Source organism: Excalfactoria chinensis, chromosome 5, assembly GCF_039878825.1.
Source record: "Excalfactoria chinensis isolate bCotChi1 chromosome 5, bCotChi1.hap2, whole genome shotgun sequence".
Taxonomy (NCBI): Eukaryota; Metazoa; Chordata; class Aves; order Galliformes; family Phasianidae; genus Excalfactoria; species Excalfactoria chinensis.
Window position 1 is genome coordinate 15,019,112 of NC_092829.1, and position 17,677 is coordinate 15,036,788.

General features: G+C 36.0%; 1 protein-coding gene across 1 annotated transcript in view; it reads left to right on the forward strand.

Annotated features, from left to right (window-relative positions):
• RPS6KA5 (ribosomal protein S6 kinase A5) overlaps positions 1–17,677 on the forward strand; it is a 61,348-nt gene that overhangs the window by 40,817 nt on the left and 2,854 nt on the right. Inside the window, exons 8-16 of the mRNA XM_072337779.1 lie at positions 4,102–4,252; positions 5,671–5,832; positions 6,846–6,971; positions 7,562–7,695; positions 10,933–11,026; positions 12,353–12,523; positions 15,055–15,246; positions 15,868–16,027; positions 16,921–17,084. Of these exons, the coding sequence (XP_072193880.1) occupies positions 4,102–4,252; positions 5,671–5,832; positions 6,846–6,971; positions 7,562–7,695; positions 10,933–11,026; positions 12,353–12,523; positions 15,055–15,246; positions 15,868–16,027; positions 16,921–17,084 (1,354 nt within the window). The remainder of the gene's footprint in view (positions 1–4,101; positions 4,253–5,670; positions 5,833–6,845; positions 6,972–7,561; positions 7,696–10,932; positions 11,027–12,352; positions 12,524–15,054; positions 15,247–15,867; positions 16,028–16,920; positions 17,085–17,677) is intronic.

Consider the following 17,677-nt stretch of genomic DNA (forward strand, 5'->3'; position numbering starts at 1 on the left):
CTCATGGGTAGTATTTATTTTGTTAGTGTATGAAACAAAGTGAAACAAAGAGTGGGACCATACTAAGCCATACTTAGAGTTCCAAGAAGAAATGAGAATGATACACAGAAATTAAATAACTTATACTATTAATATATTTTATGTGTCAGGTTTTCCTGACAGACTGTCAGCTTCCTTATGTTTGGTAATCTGTACCTGTATAAAATCACTGGAGCATTTAAAAAAGACAGTACAGTAAGTTTACCCCCCAAACCTTACTTAATTTTCTCCCAGAAGGAAGCATTTCCTATGTCTAGCTTATTCTTGGAGCAGAAGGAGGTGAGGGCTAAAATTGCACAAATTAATGATGGTTGTTAAGATCAATTTGGAAATCCAGACTTACAAAGGTCTCTCTCTTATTAGAATATGATTACTTTGATTCTGACACTGCTGTGAAAGTCTGAAGTTACAGTTGCTAAGAGAAGCTACATCAGCCATGTAGGTTTATTAACTTCTGTTATAAACTCAGAGAATTCATTGGAGGGAGAAGATATGCATTTTGTTTTCTGTAACTATCGGAGCAGAAAACTCTTATAATCGCCTCCAACAGTGGGGAAGAAGACTCCATTAACAAAACAAATTTCCAGGCTTATTTGAATGTGAGAGTTCTGTTGATTTCTCACTTCTGCTTTGTCTGAATGAGACTTGGAAGTCCAAGTTCGTATTTCTCTTTTTATTTTAAGAGTGCCTTGACTAAAACTTTGCAGATATAGTTTGTTCACAAAACAAGGAGACTTCTTAGGTGCTTGTTCTGCAGGGTTCAACTGTTTTGGTAGGTCCCTATGAGTTCTTCAATATCTTATTTTTCTGATGATTTATGATTAAAGTCAAAGTTGCAAGGCTGCTGGTGTCCATAGCTAATAAACTGATCTCTGACCTGACGTTAGTTGTGGCAAGTTTACTGCCTTTTTCTGACCACATATTAATGTTGTCCTTTGGTATCCGTTCTTTTCTGGTTGATGTATATACTACATATTTGCTTATACTACACAACTTCTCTACATGGATATCTTTGATCTTTCTGGTTTCATTTCTTCTCTAAACTTATGAAAAACTGAGTTGCAGATAATGTCATCAGATATCTGTAGTTGCCAGCAGTGATGAAATGACTGGCACTGACACAGAGATACAAGCTGTTAGAAGCTTCTTTATTGATGGCAGTTTTCTAAGCAAAAATGTTATTGCTTACATGTAGACTTAGAGAATTCAGTTTCTTTTTATCCTCCTATTTCTTCTTATAGACTTTGATTTTCTGGGTTTAGGGAAAAAAGTCTTGTTCTAAATGAATCGACGTCTTTCTCTTATTTTACCAAGGTAGGAAATAATCTCAGATATTTTATATTGAAATTTTATTCCTGCGTGTGGCATGAAGGCTATTCTCGAGTTTGAGCTTTGACTTCTCTTATGAAATGTATCTGTTACCAGCAGTTCAGTTGTTCTGTCAGAAATTGTCACTGTGTGTTTTATATGTTTTTTACTCTTTCTGATGAGAGATTGTGTTCAGTTCTTTCATCATAGCCTTTTAAACGGTGCTCTAGAGTTTGTTTTTCATGGCAAGTGTAGTGTAAGCTCATAACTAATTTCCCTTGTATTAAAGCCTCTGTCTGGGAAGGCTTTTGTTCACATTCTTGGCATCGTGGATTACTAGACTTGTTAGAATTGTTTTTTCCACATAATTATTCAATTCTGTCATTTTCCCTTCTCCCATTTCTATTCCATGAAAGGGTCCCACCATGCAGAATCATAAGCAGGGGCTGTGTTTGTCTGTGAGTGATTTGTAGTTGGGACCTGAAAGACATTCATTTCAGAGTGCTGGTTTTTTTAAGTATCTTGTCATAGACATGGGAACTTAAAATGCCCATTAAGCTTTTGGAACACTGTTTTGCTGCTGTGCAACAGCTTAAAAAATCATTATCAGCTTTGTGGTTATGAATGGATATCTACCTGTCTATTTTTTTTTTCCCCCCTCTGTTTTTGTACCTGTATAAATCTGTAGAAGCATGTGCCACTGTTTTAGCATAATAGCACTAACAGTGTTTTATGCCCTTTACCTGACATAGTTTGTTAGAATTTATTTATGCTTCAGAGAAGATGGCTGACATTTGGCCAGCTCTCATAAGTATATTTCAGCCACGGTTCTGTAAAACAGCTCTTTGTTATGAAACTCTTTGGAGAAAGTATAGCAGGTGTATACTGGGATGACATACTTTGTTCTCTACCTGTAAAGACTCCAGTAATTACTTGGTCTTTTCAAGGACAGAACAGTTACTAAATTGAACTTCTGATTTGCATAGTATTTTCTATATTTTTTTTCTTGTTTATAAGCAGGTAGAGCTTATAGCTATTTACCTGCCATGCACAGCACTCTACACTTTGTTGAGAGCTTAGAGTCCAAGAAATGATAGGAGCAATGATGCCTTCCTGACAGCTAGGAATGTGTTAGATTTCTTTCACAAGAAGGAAAGCATTTAATGGTAAACTCAGCATGAGTTGCATCAGTGACTTTGCCTATACATCAGTTCAGCCTTTTAATAAAGCAGACTGTTTCAAGGAAGTTATAACCATTGTATCAAGGTCTCTGACTTGCCTAACTTTTATTACAACTAGGGATGTGCAATTCTGTAAGTTTTTACAGAAGAATCTGGCATTAATAGTTCGGAGAGAACAGGACATTCAGTAGAGTTGATTTTAAATGTGAAGATGAAAACTCTTCTTTGGAAGCTTATTATCCACATGCCCTTTAATAAGTTTCTGGCTTGATGTTACTTTATGTTATTCTCTGAGAATGTGGATGGATATGTATCTTTTTGGTGAAGCATATGATACAGTTATACGTATCAGTGCTGATGTCAGGCTATGGTAGCAGTTGTGGCGTGAACCTGATGTTCTTTAGGTTAGCTATGGTGATCCTTTCAGTTTTCCATAACCTGATTGTCTCTTTTACATGGTGGGGAAAAAAAATGAATTTTAGGTTCTGAGCTTTGAATCTTTTATTATCATGACTTCCATAGTCAGGTACGGGCATCTTCTTTTAGGCTCATCCTGGAGGAGGTTGAAATATAGCTTTCATCTCATAATGAAACTGAGTGTCACATTTCTAATGAAGCTGAATCTTCTTCTCAGGGCTTAGCATAAAATTCTCCTTGTTTAGAGACAGCAGCAACTAACAGCAGTCAATTTAAGCTGACATCAGTTTGAAATGTGAGATTGTTAGTGCGGCTGTAACCTTACATTATTTCAATCTCACAGTCTGTATTAAAAATCTTTCAGTATGTGCTTGCTGAAGTCTTCTATGTGTTATACTGCCTGAAGTTACCACAGTGAGTGTGCATATAGACGATGTGTATGTCTGCCTTTTTAGAACTTTTTTAGTGCATCCTTGGGATATGCTGTTTGAGTGTGCATTCTCTATTTTCCTTTAGTGTCCTTACCTTTTGATAGTGTATTTGGAGTAATTGAAGAATTTGCCTTCTTTATATAAAACATGGGAGTTTCACATAGAAAGCTAGGTGCTGAAACATGATTCTGCTTCGGTTTCCAAGAGGTTGAACTTCCATTTGATGACTTCTAGTTGAAAACAGACAATGAGGTACCTACCTACTTTCTTTTTGCGATTCATTATTTTCAGGGGAGCACTTTTCCTGTTCACCTGAAATCATCTTTTCATAAAGTTGAAAAGTCATAGCCTCTGTTGTTGTTCTTCATAGGAAACATATTCTGTATCAGTTAAATCACTCTGACCTACTTCTTGTCTTGTAAGAATTCCTAAGGGACAGTCTTTCCACGGACTTCTTACAAAAGCTGTGCTGGCTTTGTGCTGGTGCTTGCCCATGTGTCAGTGAAGCTGACCTAAGCTTTTTTGCTTCATTTACCCCCAGAGATGTCCTGGTCACGTTTTTTTGTTTTGTTTTCAATTATTCTTAAACAAACAAACAAACAACAAAAAAGAATGTTCAGATTTACCATTCTTCTGTCTCTAGATACATAGCGCTGCCATAAATAAGTTAACGTGTTGATTTAACACTTAACACATTATGTACTCATCTTTTGCTTGTTTTATAGGAGAATATTAAAAAGTGAGCCACCCTACCCACAAGAAATGAGCGCACTGTCTAAGGATATAATTCAGCGCCTTTTGATGAAAGACCCCAAGAAGAGACTAGGTTGTGGTCCAACTGATGCTGATGAAATCAAACAGCATCCCTTTTTCCAGGTGAAGAATTAAAGTGTTTTTCACACATTACTCTGTGTTAATGCCTTTGAAATCTAAGCCAAAAGAAATTACATTGTTTTGATAACGGAGTAACTTGCAAGTGTGTTAATTGCATTTAAGTTAGTAAGAATACCCACGTGCTTATGTATATGATTTTTGTATGCACTACAGCAAGGCCATGGCAGCTTTTCTAATTTCTTCTGAGTTTGTTTCTAACAGCTATTTGAAGAGCCAAAAGCCACATTACTCGAACCAGAAGATTTAACAAATAACTCTTAAATTATTCATTTTGTGTTGTTTTGTTTGGAAAAAAATGAGTTTGTGCTGATGCTGCTGGAGGATTTGAATACTGGTGGAATTCAGCATTAGTGATGACCTCTTCTGTGTTTTCCTTTGCCTATTTAAACCTTCAGTCTTGTTCAGTAGATTTTAATTCAATTCAGATTTTAGTGTGATATTAAGCAGTGATGTAGGAATGTACTTGTGTACAAGAGTTGTACTGTTCCATACATTGCTGTTAAAATTGTGTGTTTGCTTTGAAAAATACATATTTTTCTGGTACTTATGAAGTTAAATGTATTTCTAATTATTATAAATTTTGTAGTATTTAAAGTTGATAGTATAAATCGGTCGTTTCAAGTAAATCCATTCAATGCAATTATAACATTCAGTATGAGCATATTGGCTTTTTAACTTCTGAATTTAGTCTCATGTCTTCTGCATTTCCTTCCCTTTGTGAAGAATCTGACAAATATCTCCATGGCATTAAAATCCTTTATTCAGCATTCATTTTAGAAGTCACTTTTTTTTTTTTTTCATACAGTACTTCCTGACTTTGATTTCATTTCTTTTCCATTCATTTACAGCAATAGGATCATTTGCTCATAAGTACCATATCCATGTTCCCCACCTGTAGCCATGTGTTCAACTAAGCCCATCATCTTAGGGCTATGGAAGCTGAGATTTGTAATCAAGTATTGGAATTGGCAGTGTAAAGTTTGAGATACCGCATACTTGAAGTATGGCTTACAAAAATAAGTGATGTTTCCCATGAAATAGAGGAAGAAGTTCCAAGGTTGTCACACTACCTGTTTGGCTCATCTCCACAGTTGTGTATCTTCTTTTTTTATCAGACTTCAGCATGCATTTGAACAGGCCTAAACTCTGCCAGGAGAAATTTGCCAAAATATATTGATAAATATTGAAACTTTGCCTCTGGCATCTTATGCTAAGATTTGTTTGTGCTATAAGCAGTATATCCTAGGAGGTTAGCCAGGTATAATCTAAATGTTTTTTCTTGCGGCAAGTAGTGAGTAGGGCTGTATGGTTCTGGATATTTCTTTAGTATCATCTTCTGTTAAATTTTCATTTCATTCAAGCATATTCTCCTTTTTATTTATTTATTTATTTTTGTTTAGAATATAAACTGGGATGATTTAGCTGCCAAAAAAGTTCCAGCTCCGTTTAAACCAGTAATCAGAGATGAGTTGGATGTCAGTAACTTTGCAGAAGAGTTTACAGAAATGGACCCAACATATTCTCCTGCAGCAACCCCACAGACTTCAGAAAAAATATTTCAGGTATTTTAAGGACTTGCGTTCATTTAAAAAAAAAAAAAAAAAAAATCATGTATTGAGCAATTCCATGTTTATAGCTGGATTTGGTTTTCCTGCTGTCTGCGTTACTGGGAGTTGCCTGTGTAATTTCCAGTGCCAGTTCCCAGGTCTGTTTGTTCAGTGACTGGAAAATCAGTGGGAGCTAACTGCAGAATTGAAAGTAGGTCTTTCAATTACTTTGAGTGCTCTAATTACTGGACTACCACATCCAGATCAATAACATAGGTTTCTTTACCTTCTCCTCCATGCTACAAAAGAATGATCTTTACTTGTACTACAGAGTCTGAATTTCAAATAGGCAAACAGCTCAAGAGCAGCCTCAAATTTGGAACACAAACTGCAGAGGTCACCAGCAGTTCACTGTTTTCTCCACCCCCAATTTTGAGCAACTTAATGCTCAGTGTAAAAGAACACGTGGTCATATTTTGGAAGTTGTATGATTTGTACTGACTATTGAAAAGCCTTTGTGTATGTCATAGTAATATCTGACTCATCCTGCAGTAGAAGTCACAGCTGTTCTTTTTATGGCTAAATGGGGCATATCACTGACATGAAGCTTATTTTGTTTTGCCATTTAGGACTGCCTGTTGCTTATGTCACAACATAAAAACTATTTCACTCTTTAACTTATGGGTGTTCTGGGAAGCCAGCTAGTTTGAGTTACGAACTTTTATCACCACTGCAGAATAATCTAAGCAGATAGAATTTAGGATTGTTTCCCAGAATTTTTGTATTGTTGCTATTTTATCTACAAGCTTGGAGAATCATATAACTACTTTCAGAAGGACATCTCAGGTCAAATGTGGTAACAACTACTCATCAATTAGCCAATTAACAGTTTCTGTGTCATGTTATGAGTGTTTTATTTATTTTTTTTTTAAAATTCTGTAGAAACTTGTGGTGTTTTATATGCAGAATTATAGTTTGTGTGCAACACTTTCAAGATCTGTCCTTTTCTGATGTCTCTAATTTAATAGGGATATTCTTTCGTTGCACCTTCTATTTTGTTTAAACGCAATGCAGCTACAGTAGATCCTGTTCAGTTTTATGTGGGGGATGAGCGGCCTGGAACTACAACTATTGCCAGAAGTGCTATGATGAAGGTAATAATAATATCAAGACTAAATTAATTTGGTTGACTTGGAACCACGTATCAGTGATCACAAGCTGTGCTACAGTTTATAAAATAGTCATTATGCGTGTATCTTTTCTCTGTAATGGCTCCTCAGATGATCCAAGCATATAATTTGCATGTGGTACTATAAAAAAGTGGTTAAAGTTTAGTCTGAAAAATGAGATGATTGTCTAGTTTTCCAGAAGACTGAGTGTAATAACCTTAGATGAACACACACTATTGTGATGTCGTCAAACTAGCACAGTTTTGTGAATAAATGTATTAATGAGCTTCTTTGATCCTGTTTGTCTGAACCTTTTGTACCTTAAGCTGTTGCTGTAGTAGTGATGCTTTATTTAGAGACTGTTTTTTTTAATAACGTAGGATTTACTCTTTGATTGTTAAAATGAAGTTTATGCATTTTATAAAATAGAAATTAAGATTTATATTTTATCCAAAAGAGAGCTCTTTTCATCTACATTTAAAATTGTAAAAATTCTCACAAAACTTTACTCTTTGTCTTTGACTGTGTATACTAAAAGTATTCTGCAGAACTAAATACAGACAGTTTCCTAACAGGACTCTCCATTTTTTCAACATTATGAACTGGATCTGAAAGAGAAACCATTGGGAGAAGGAAGTTTTTCCATTTGTCGAAAGTGCTTACACAAGAAAACTAGCCAGGAGTATGCAGTAAAAATAATTAGCAAAAGGTATAAATATTCTATAAGACAATAAAAATATTTACTTTGCTTACTGTCACCCATGGATTAGAATAATGCTCGCTACGTTTTTGAAGGTGGAAAATTAACTTGAAAATATTTCCTCTTTGACATACCTCTGCAGTATCTACGGAAACGTGTAGTAACTTTATGACATTTAAAAGATTCTGAGAGTATTTTGAAACAAAATGTTGTTGTTGTTGGGGAGGACACAAGAAGAAGGGCTTTTTCCTGGTTCGTGCTTATGTTCTACCCCTAATTTTGCTCCAAACCAGAGTAAGGATATTAGGTCCTCCAGTCTTTAGAACTAAGTGAACTAAATATAGGTTTATGGTAGCTCCCTTTTTTAGACAACTGAACAGATTTGCCTAGGATGTTGTTTTTGTAAAGTATGTGTAGTAGATGCAGGTCTAATTAATTTGAATATGAATCTGTGTGTAAAATATAATTAGAATGCAGAGTTTTGCTTTACATCTGTTTTCTGGATGCTCTGAAGGCAGCATTTCAGTGGAGACAGCTCATTGACTTTGCTCATGGATACCATCTGAGCGTCTTCCAGAGTAGATGTCTCTGGCATTTTCTGCCCAGATGGAAGTAAGGGGTTCTTTGGGGGCTGACTATCCTTGTAGCTTCATTTTGCTCAGTATTTATTATTAAATATGTTCCAGCATATGGTGTGCAGTGTTGGCAGAAAAGAGAAGGGAAACGTGCAGATATTCCACTCTCAGATTGACAGTTCATTGTGGTCTCTTTGTCCAATGCATTTGGCTGTACCTCTGTTTTTCCAGAGAATAGAATTAAATGTCCACTAGACTTAAGCATTTGATCGCATGCTTTTTGAATGGGATAAGTGGAAGAGGGCCGGTTTTAAGGTCTGCTATGATTAGTGGTGGACATCATAAAACTATTAATGGGGTCTATACAGAGAGATTCAAATGACCAGGCAGCAGTGGTAGAATTCAGTTACCTAAACACAGGTATCGATGCAGTGCCATTTTAGAATCTATTGGTGTCCTGTGAGTCCTCCAATTTGTGTCAGTCTTGTGACTGGGTACCTTTATACAGATGCCTTCCAGGCTCTCCTATGCTTTGGCAACTGAATCCTGTTTGAAGTACATATTTTGGAGTGGGATAATTCACCCTGAAAGCTTCATTAACCAGAATTTCTCTTGATACGTTGGAACTTTGTATGTGCAGTAGACACCTAGACTGGATATTTTAATCTGAATTTCTGTCATACATCTGCACATAGAATTTTTTTTCTGTGGTGCATGCAGTGCTGCTGATCTGAAGCTTCTGAAGGAAAGTATTTCCTTAATTGTAAGGAAGCACTTCCTTAATCTTAAGGAAGAATCCACCTAAAATAATGGAATTATTGTTTTTGGATAACGGTGATCAAATCAGTATTGACTTTTCACGTAGGCCTAGACTTTTAGGAATGACATCCCTAAATGATGTTACTCACAGGTTCTTTTGCTCTTTTTCCTTCATCTTGGTGGACCAGGCTAAATGAAGGTAAGAAGTGGTCTGTGTACAAACATTTTTCAGGGTTGCAGTCTGTGAGCAGATTCAGAGCATGTTTATGTAGTTTCTAGAGGTAGCAGTAAATCTATTCTCCAAATGACTAGACACAAGCCAGCCTTGAAAAAGAAACTGTTAAACTGTAAATAATATTGCTGTCAAAAGCACAGTAGCTCTTGCTGATAGAAGTATAGTAGGTTTCTAATAACTTATTTGCCTCAAAGTCAGTCTTTTACTCCTATCCATCAGAGATACACAACCTGAATCCTACACCTATGCAAACCTTTTCAAGGTACTTGGGATGAAGGCTAAAATGAGGGATTCCTCAGTGGTCATGCTTTGTTAGTACAGCTGGATCCATCCAACATTTTAATGTTTCTTTTCTGTTTGTCTTGAAGCTCAGTGAAACAACGGGGTCCTGTAAGTTTCCCTGAGCTACTGTTTCAGAGCTTCCATTTCTTTGTCATAATGCTCTCTGTCTACAAAACTGAGATGCAAACCACTTATAGAAAGGAAACACTCAGAAAAGTCCAGGCACATATTTTAGAGGTTTGCTTACTTTACATTGAGCTCTTTTAGCCTGTTTCCTAGGTCCACCTTCTCCTAGTAGTTCCTAGGAGGAAACAATTATCTAAGATGGTCTTTGAATTTGCCAAGGACCTGAAATCACTTCCAGTTTAAACAAGAAAATCAACAGAGATACAAGTGAAACAGCTTAGTTTACTTTTTGATTTTCTGAAGCCTGTAGAAAGACAGAATTCTTCTGTACAAAATTCTCATTGTGGTTCTGACCCTAATTAAGAAACAACAACAACACTAAGCCATTTATGCAACCAGAAATGCCGAATGCGTGGTGAGAGAGATTCTACCTGTGTTATCCATAAGGCCATTCCCTAAGTTAGTACAGGACCAACCTTTCTTACTGAAAAAGAGAGAGTTTTGGCAAAAATATTCATGTTTTTTTTTGCCCTAAAATTGTCAATGTGTGTATTTAAAGGAAAACAAAGCGGTGTTCTCCTCAGTCACTATTCACGTAGGTTTTTGTAATCAACATGCTGAAATTTTTTGGCTATAGATACTTAAGTACTTGAAAGGGAATTGTGAGATCATTTTTTACTTTGGAGCAAGACTCTTCTTATTTCTTCCATTTCATGGTTTTACAGTCATCTGTTTAGGATTTCCTATGTATCACAAAGCTCCTATATAGACCATGTTACAGGTTTTATTTTTTTTCTAGTATGAGCTCATTATTTCTACACAGGAGTGGCAGTATTTATCTCCTATATGAATAGAAAGAGTTGGGGCATTAATTTGAGTCTTCAGGATAAAGCTGAGCTAAGCAGAGGTGAAATCAAATTGTCCTGGTCTAAGGGAAAGGTTTGTTTTAGATAGAAACTGTTTTGTAATACATTTACTGTTTTTGCTGTAGTAATTTACAGTTGCATCCAAAAAGTCATTTGATTTGGGTGCGGCATTTCCTAAATGCCCTGACTTGCAGGGTTACATGGATAATTTTGCTCAGCTTCTTTTGAATGTGGTTTTAATTCTGTTCAAGGGGTTGTAATGTTAAAAAACAAAAAACAAACAAACAAACAAAAAACCCAAACACCCAAATAGCAGACAATTAAAATAAAAAATAGGTGTTACACTTTGAACGTGCAACTTGCTTGGTAAAATTGGTGCAAAATGTTTTCTTAATTTTTTCAGGATGGAAACAAACACCCAGAGAGAAATAACAGCTCTGAAACTCTGCGAAGGACACCCCAACGTAGTGAAGCTGCATGAAGTTTATCATGACCAGGTATTTTGAAGCTATAATCAGCATTTGTTATCACAGATCATGTTACTTTGTGTTTTCCAAGTGTGTCCAGAAGTTAAGCTTACTATTATTGCATGGACAACTTATTTCCTAGGGCTTTTGTTGAATTTTAAAACAGAAGTTTATAAACATGAGGGAAATCAACTTTTTACACAGATAGTGATATGACAGTGGGGAATGGTTTTAAACTTAAGGAAGGGGGATTTAGATGTCCGAGGGAAGCCCTTTTCTGAGAGTGGTGAGGTAATGGTACAGGTTGCCCAGAGAGGTTGTGGATGCCCATCCCTGGAGGTGTTTAAGGCCAGGTTAGATGGGGGGGCTCTGGGCAGTCTGATCTAGTACTTAATCTAGTGGCTGGTTGCCCTGTCTGTTCCAGAGAGGTTGAATTTGATGGTCCTTGAGGTCCCTTCTAACCCAAGCCATTCTATGATATGATTCTGTGATTCATAGTGGATCTCAGGAAAAGGTTCTTCACTAAGAGGGTGGTCAGGCACCGGAACAGGCTCCTCAGGGAAGTGGTGGCAGCACTGAGCTTGTCAGAATTCCAAACATATCTGGACAGTGGTCTGTGACATGTGGTCTGAATTTTGTGTGGTCCTCTGTGCTGCCGGGAGCTGGATTCTGATTCCTATCCATCCTTTCCTACTTGGGAACACAATATTCTGAAGTCCAGAACTGATTGAAATTTTCTGATCTTGACGTTTCTGCAATTTGTCTAAAGAAACTCAAGTTTTTAACTTAATCTGTCATTTTGATCTAATTCTTTATTGGTAATCCAACCTTAGGGTGTTACTTAGTTACGTTTAGTGAGCCACAGAAAGTTTGCTAGTGAAAATATTCTTTCCAACTTTTGGCTGTTCTCAAGGTATGAAGAAAAACTGCGAGGAAGGATATCTGAGAAGCACTACTAGCTATAGGACTAATAGACACATTGTGCTTCTGAGGGAGTCTTGCTGCTTTCTGTACACACAGCCATCCTTCTGCTCCTTAATATGCAAATAATGTGCAATTTCCTTTCCTGTATATTTCTGTGAAATTGATTTTTTTTTTTTTTTGACCTGTTCCCTTGAACACACTTTTCTTGGCTTTCAAATGTTACATTGTTACTGTATTTCAGGGGAAGGAAGTGCTCGCAGCCATCACAGGCCAACACCCATTGACTTTTGAGAATGCTAATTTCACTTTCTGGTCCCGATAAAGCTTTCTGAGAAGCATACTATTTGTTCAATGGCAAGACATTTGAATTGCAGTCATTGTGTGCTAATGTCTATAATTCTAATATCCCGTCTTTTTCTCTATGGTTTTTAGCTTCACACTTTTCTGGTAATGGAATTACTGAAAGGAGGAGAATTGCTTGAACGTATTCAGAAGAAGCAGCATTTCAGTGAGACTGAAGCCAGTCATATTATGCGCAGACTTGTTTCAGCAGTGAGCCACATGCATGATGTAGGAGTAGTCCACAGAGATCTGAAACCTGAGGTATAGTGACTTCCTTAGACATGTTTCAGTATTAAGCTCTTAAATTTTTCTGCTGTTGTTTCTTAATCTTTATAAAATGGTATCCCTTCCACAGGCGTTTTTCTGTTCTTAGGTAAAAGTAACTGTTGGGAAAGATTTTGAATGTTGTTAGAAAGAAAAAGTACACTATAACATGTTTGAAAACATTCTTTACCTATTTGGGGAACAGTTTATACTAAGGGTAAGTATACTTGCTATATGAAGCAATTCATAAGCAGAGCTAGGCTGTTTGCTTACTTTGTTCATTTTCATGTTTGTTTTGTTACCTTAATTCACTTGGTGGGGCTTCTTTTGGAAGCAACTGCTGCACCCTTGTACCATCATATTCTCCAGTTAAGCATGAAGTGAAACACAGTCTAGCACAGCTGACTAATGGAGATGTGTGATTTGTGTTCAGTGAGTTCAGTAGTTTCTCAAGGGGAAAAAATTATATTATTTCATATGTATTTTTAAGGAATTATTGCTCTGAGTGTTAACAGTATTGTGCAGCAGCATCTTGCCTTCAAGACAGTTTTGTTTACTGTAATGCAGATGATCACTGGTTTTGTTCTGTTTCCCGGAGACAGTGTTTGTTCCTTCTAGTGGTTTTTGGTTTGTTTTTTTGATTTTAATTTCACCTAGGGATGGTGTAGTTTCATGTTAGTTTGTCCAGTGAGGACATTATATTGCATTCTGATACTTTACAGATGCATCCCTTTTATAGTAGTTAGAATTCTACGTGTAAACTTCTAGATGTTGGTATTTAAGTGCTAAACCTATGTTTGAAAGCATCTCTGTACTGAATAAGCAGTGAAATAAAGAAGAACTATTGTGAAATTCTAATACATCAGTTACGAATGTGAATCTTTGAAAAAGTTTTTGCTTATACCATCAAGGAAACAAAACAGCTTTTGAAACAAGTCCGTGTTGAAAGAACAAAAAATAGAAATCCATTTTCACTTCCTTTTCTCCCAGTTTTACTCTTATTGCCAACTTGAACCTAAAGGCCTGGCTCTGTAAAGCAGGGCTTCTTTCTGCCGTGTTGTAAGTTAAGCAGTCTTTGGTTCTACATCATATTCAAGAAGAGAAGCCCTGAAAGTCCAAGTAATGAAGGGTTAGCGAACAATTTATAGAATGCATTTCCTCTACAGAGTTGGACTTAACCAACCTGTCTCCTTCCTGCTTTTTGTTTTGAGAGTTACTATTTTAGATTCAGGCACGAACTTAGTATGGGATATGCAGTTTTCCCAATATAGATGTGGTTAGTGCACCTTTCTATAAAAAGATATATAGAAAACTCTGTTGCTCTAACAACTCCAGTCAGATGTGTTTGATGTTCAGCTTTGGCATCTGAACTGTTACTGGTAAATCTGCTTGTAAAAAATGGAACTGGTTATGTGTCAATAAAGACGGGGCTTCTTTTTACTAGTGTGAACTAGGAGGCTCTTCTGTTGAAGCAGTAGTAATTAGACCACATATATTGCTTTGCACAATAGAGGGTAGGTACTGAATTAAAAAAATAATAATAATCAGAAATTAGAGAAGAAAAGAATTAATGGAGCATATGTGACCACTTGGAACCTCTCGGTAGAGGATTTAGGGATATTTTTTTTTTCCATGAAGTAATCATTAATCTGTGAACCGGGCTCTAAGGATAAATAAGATAAGGAAAAAATATACCAGGACATAACGAATCACAGAATTGTAGGAATTGGAAGGGAGCTCTAGAGTTCATTTGGTGCAACCGCCTGCCTAAAGCAGTCTCCTTACAGTAGCTTGCAAGTAGTGTGGACTGCAGCTTTGGGGTTTCGGTGAAGTACATTATATTTACCTAATCGATAAAGAAATCTCAGCCCAACTTAGGACTTCCTTTCTGTACGTAAGCAATTTCATTTTCAGCTCGAGAGATCTTTTTAAACCAATATTGTTAAAATTGAAATTTCCACAGTGCATGTAGCATTTGTCATCTTTTATCCATGATGAATGCTCTCAGGTTTTCCTTGTTGATCTTGCAGTCTAGGAATTGATTTTTTTTTTCCTCTTCTCTTATTAATGAGTTTATAATTATTTCACGTTCAATCAATCATCTTTTGTATTAGAAAAATACTTAGGGCTGTAGGTTTTCCTAGCATTGAAGAGATCAAACAGTGAAGGTAACAGCAGAGCTTTGCTCTCCTCTGCTCTCAAAAGTTCAAGGAGAAGTAGAAATCCGTAATAATTAATCTCTGCCTCAGCTACTTTTCATAAGCCTCACTCATGTATATCCCTTGAGAAGTGCACACAGAGAAAAGAATAGATTATCTTAAATCTTCTCCTGAACTGATGACAGCTTGTCTTTCTTCAAGGCTGAAATGCTATATTCCGTATGTAAAGCTGAAATTCTCGGGAACAGCTGAAATCAAGTTTTATTACTTTTGTTCGACGTTCTGTTCTGTAGTAATAAATGTAGAAGAATACCTAATAGGCTGTTCTGAGCAGTTTTCTAATTAATGCTGATAATGTTTGCTTTTCAGAATTTGTTGTTTACAGATGAAACTGATAATTCAGAAATAAAAATAATTGATTTTGGCTTTGCTCGTTTAAAACCACCTGACAATCAGCCTCTGAAGACTCCATGTTTTACTCTGCATTATGCTGCCCCAGAGCTCTTTAATCACAATGGTTACGATGAATCCTGCGATCTCTGGAGTTTGGGAGTCATTCTGGTAAGCGAATGGGTTTTTAATTTATAACTTTATTATACATGTTTACTTTTTACTAAAATGCGAAGGATTTGACACAGTTTTGGATTTGTATTGGGTAGGTGGTACATTCAAGTAGTGCTGCTCAAATAATAGATTCCAAAAACAGATATTTTATAGGAGTGAAGAATTTTTTTTTATTATTATTTTATTTTTTTTTTTTTTTCCTAAGCAGTAAATTTAATTCAGTATTTTTGGGAGCTGAAAAAGCGCTCAATACAGTCTGGTTCTTAAAAAGAAACATTCTTGTTAGATTTTACAGGCATCCGTATAGTCTGATGAGAGTTTCGGTTCAGAGTGGGGATCAGCCTGTATTGCAAAATACAGAAAACTATTTTCAAGAGAAGTAAGCTTGCTAGAAATACCATCATGTTTTGACTGAGGTTTCCTGTAACTTACAAATACTTTTTCTTATGAGGGCTCAATTGATAGTCTTGTGTGTTTAGCATTTTCTGTAGCTTTGAAAATGTGCTAGTCAGTGTTCTGTTATATAGTGCTGGTGATGCTGTAGAAACAACAGTAACTGCCTATGTAGAGTTTTCAATAAATATGTTGTTTGTTAATATTATTTTGTTCTTGTGACAGTATACGATGTTATCAGGACAGGTACCATTTCAGTCTCAAGACAAAAGTTTAACATGTACTAGTGCATTGGAAATCATGAAAAAAATTAAAAAGGGAGAATTTTCCTTTGAAGGGGAAGCTTGGAAAAATGTTTCTGAAGAGGCCAAAGAGTTAATTCAAGGTAAGTATCCACAAATACTTTGTTTTTCTATTTCCAGAGGTAACATTTATAGCACTATCTGCTACCTGAAAGCTGTGTCTAACCTGACAGAGTAGTATGCACAGCTTGAGCTATGAGTTTTGCTCACAGTTGGACATATCAAAATGGGGTTCAGAATTCTACATACGCTGGGCATAGCTTTCTAATGGAGTAAGATGTTAATAGAAGGTTAATGTTTGCACTTCCTGGGGTAGGAAATAACTGAAGAGGTTTTGAAAAGTTGAAAATATGTTTAAAAGAATAAAAATTGTATTTTGGTTTTGTGAAAATGCCGTGTTTGTTGGTGAGATACATATTTTAAAAGTAGAGCTTTATCAGAAAATAAATGCGTTACTGTCTTTTCCCTTCAAACTGTGTCTTTGAACAAGTGTGCCAAGACTACTGTATTTCTGAGCTGTTTTGTTTGCATTTGCTATGCTTCGTGTTTCCTTTAACCATTTTAGGCATCTAATTGAGGCATTCTAAGCTGAAGTTCTGAATCTATGTAGAAGCAGGCTTAGGAGTCTTCGTGCCAAAAGTGTAGGCATATCCAGCTTCAGATTTCAGTGGATTGTGCTGAGAATCTGGGGATTGCTTTCTTGGTTTTCATTCTAGAAAGGTTTTAAGTGACTGAATCCTCCTGTGTTTTAGAATTCATGTGAAAAGAGATGAGTTATCAAACATGTAACAATTCCTTGGTTTTAATGGCTCTGCTACAGTGAATGATGGCATAACATTGTGTGAGCTTTATTTAGAATAAACATTGGCCTATGTGGGATAAATATTGTCATGACTTAGTTATCAAAGCAATGCGTTGTCTCTTAAAAGAGGGCAAATAGTTCACAAGTGAAGAAAATGTAATATATTTCTATTAGGGCTTCTGACAGTGGATCCAAACAAAAGAATTAAGATGTCCAGTCTGAGATACAACGAATGGCTTCAGGATGGCAGCCAGCTGTCATCTAACCCTCTAATGACTCCTGATAACTTGGGCTCTTCAGGTGCTGCAGTTCATACATATGTCAAAGCCACTTTTCATGTAAGTTCTAAAATAATCTTTTGTTATGTAGTAAATCATGTAATTTGCTAATCTAGATTTCTGTATGTTTTCTGCTTAAATAAAAATGTGTTTGTCCTTGTAATTTGGTGATTCCTTATAATTGCTTTTTTTTTCCATCTGCACCAAACATTTATAAGTACAGTGAAAATAAGAATGATGAGACAAAAATGAATTTCTCAAAGACTTTTTTGTTTTAATGAGGTTTTTGGGGTTGAGAGGCAACTGTTCATGAAATATGTATAAGAATATTCTGTTTCTTAGAAAAATATACGGAAAGACCTTCTAGCTTCTGTAGAAGGGAGAAGAAAGTTTCAGCTTAAGTCACTGGAATTCTTATCCTTCTATGGTTACAAAATCAAGGTTATGTCTGTACATTATGTGTTTGTATTTTAAGTATTACAGATACTTTTAAAGTAGACTTGCTCATTTACCAATATTTGTTTACTAATAAGTTTGAATTTCAGCTGTATTGTACAAGCGTAGTAGTGACTGTCATTATTCCTTCTACAGAAAATGAACTGAAATTGAGCATTTTTGTGCTGAAGTACTTGTATGCACTTATAACCAAGCAG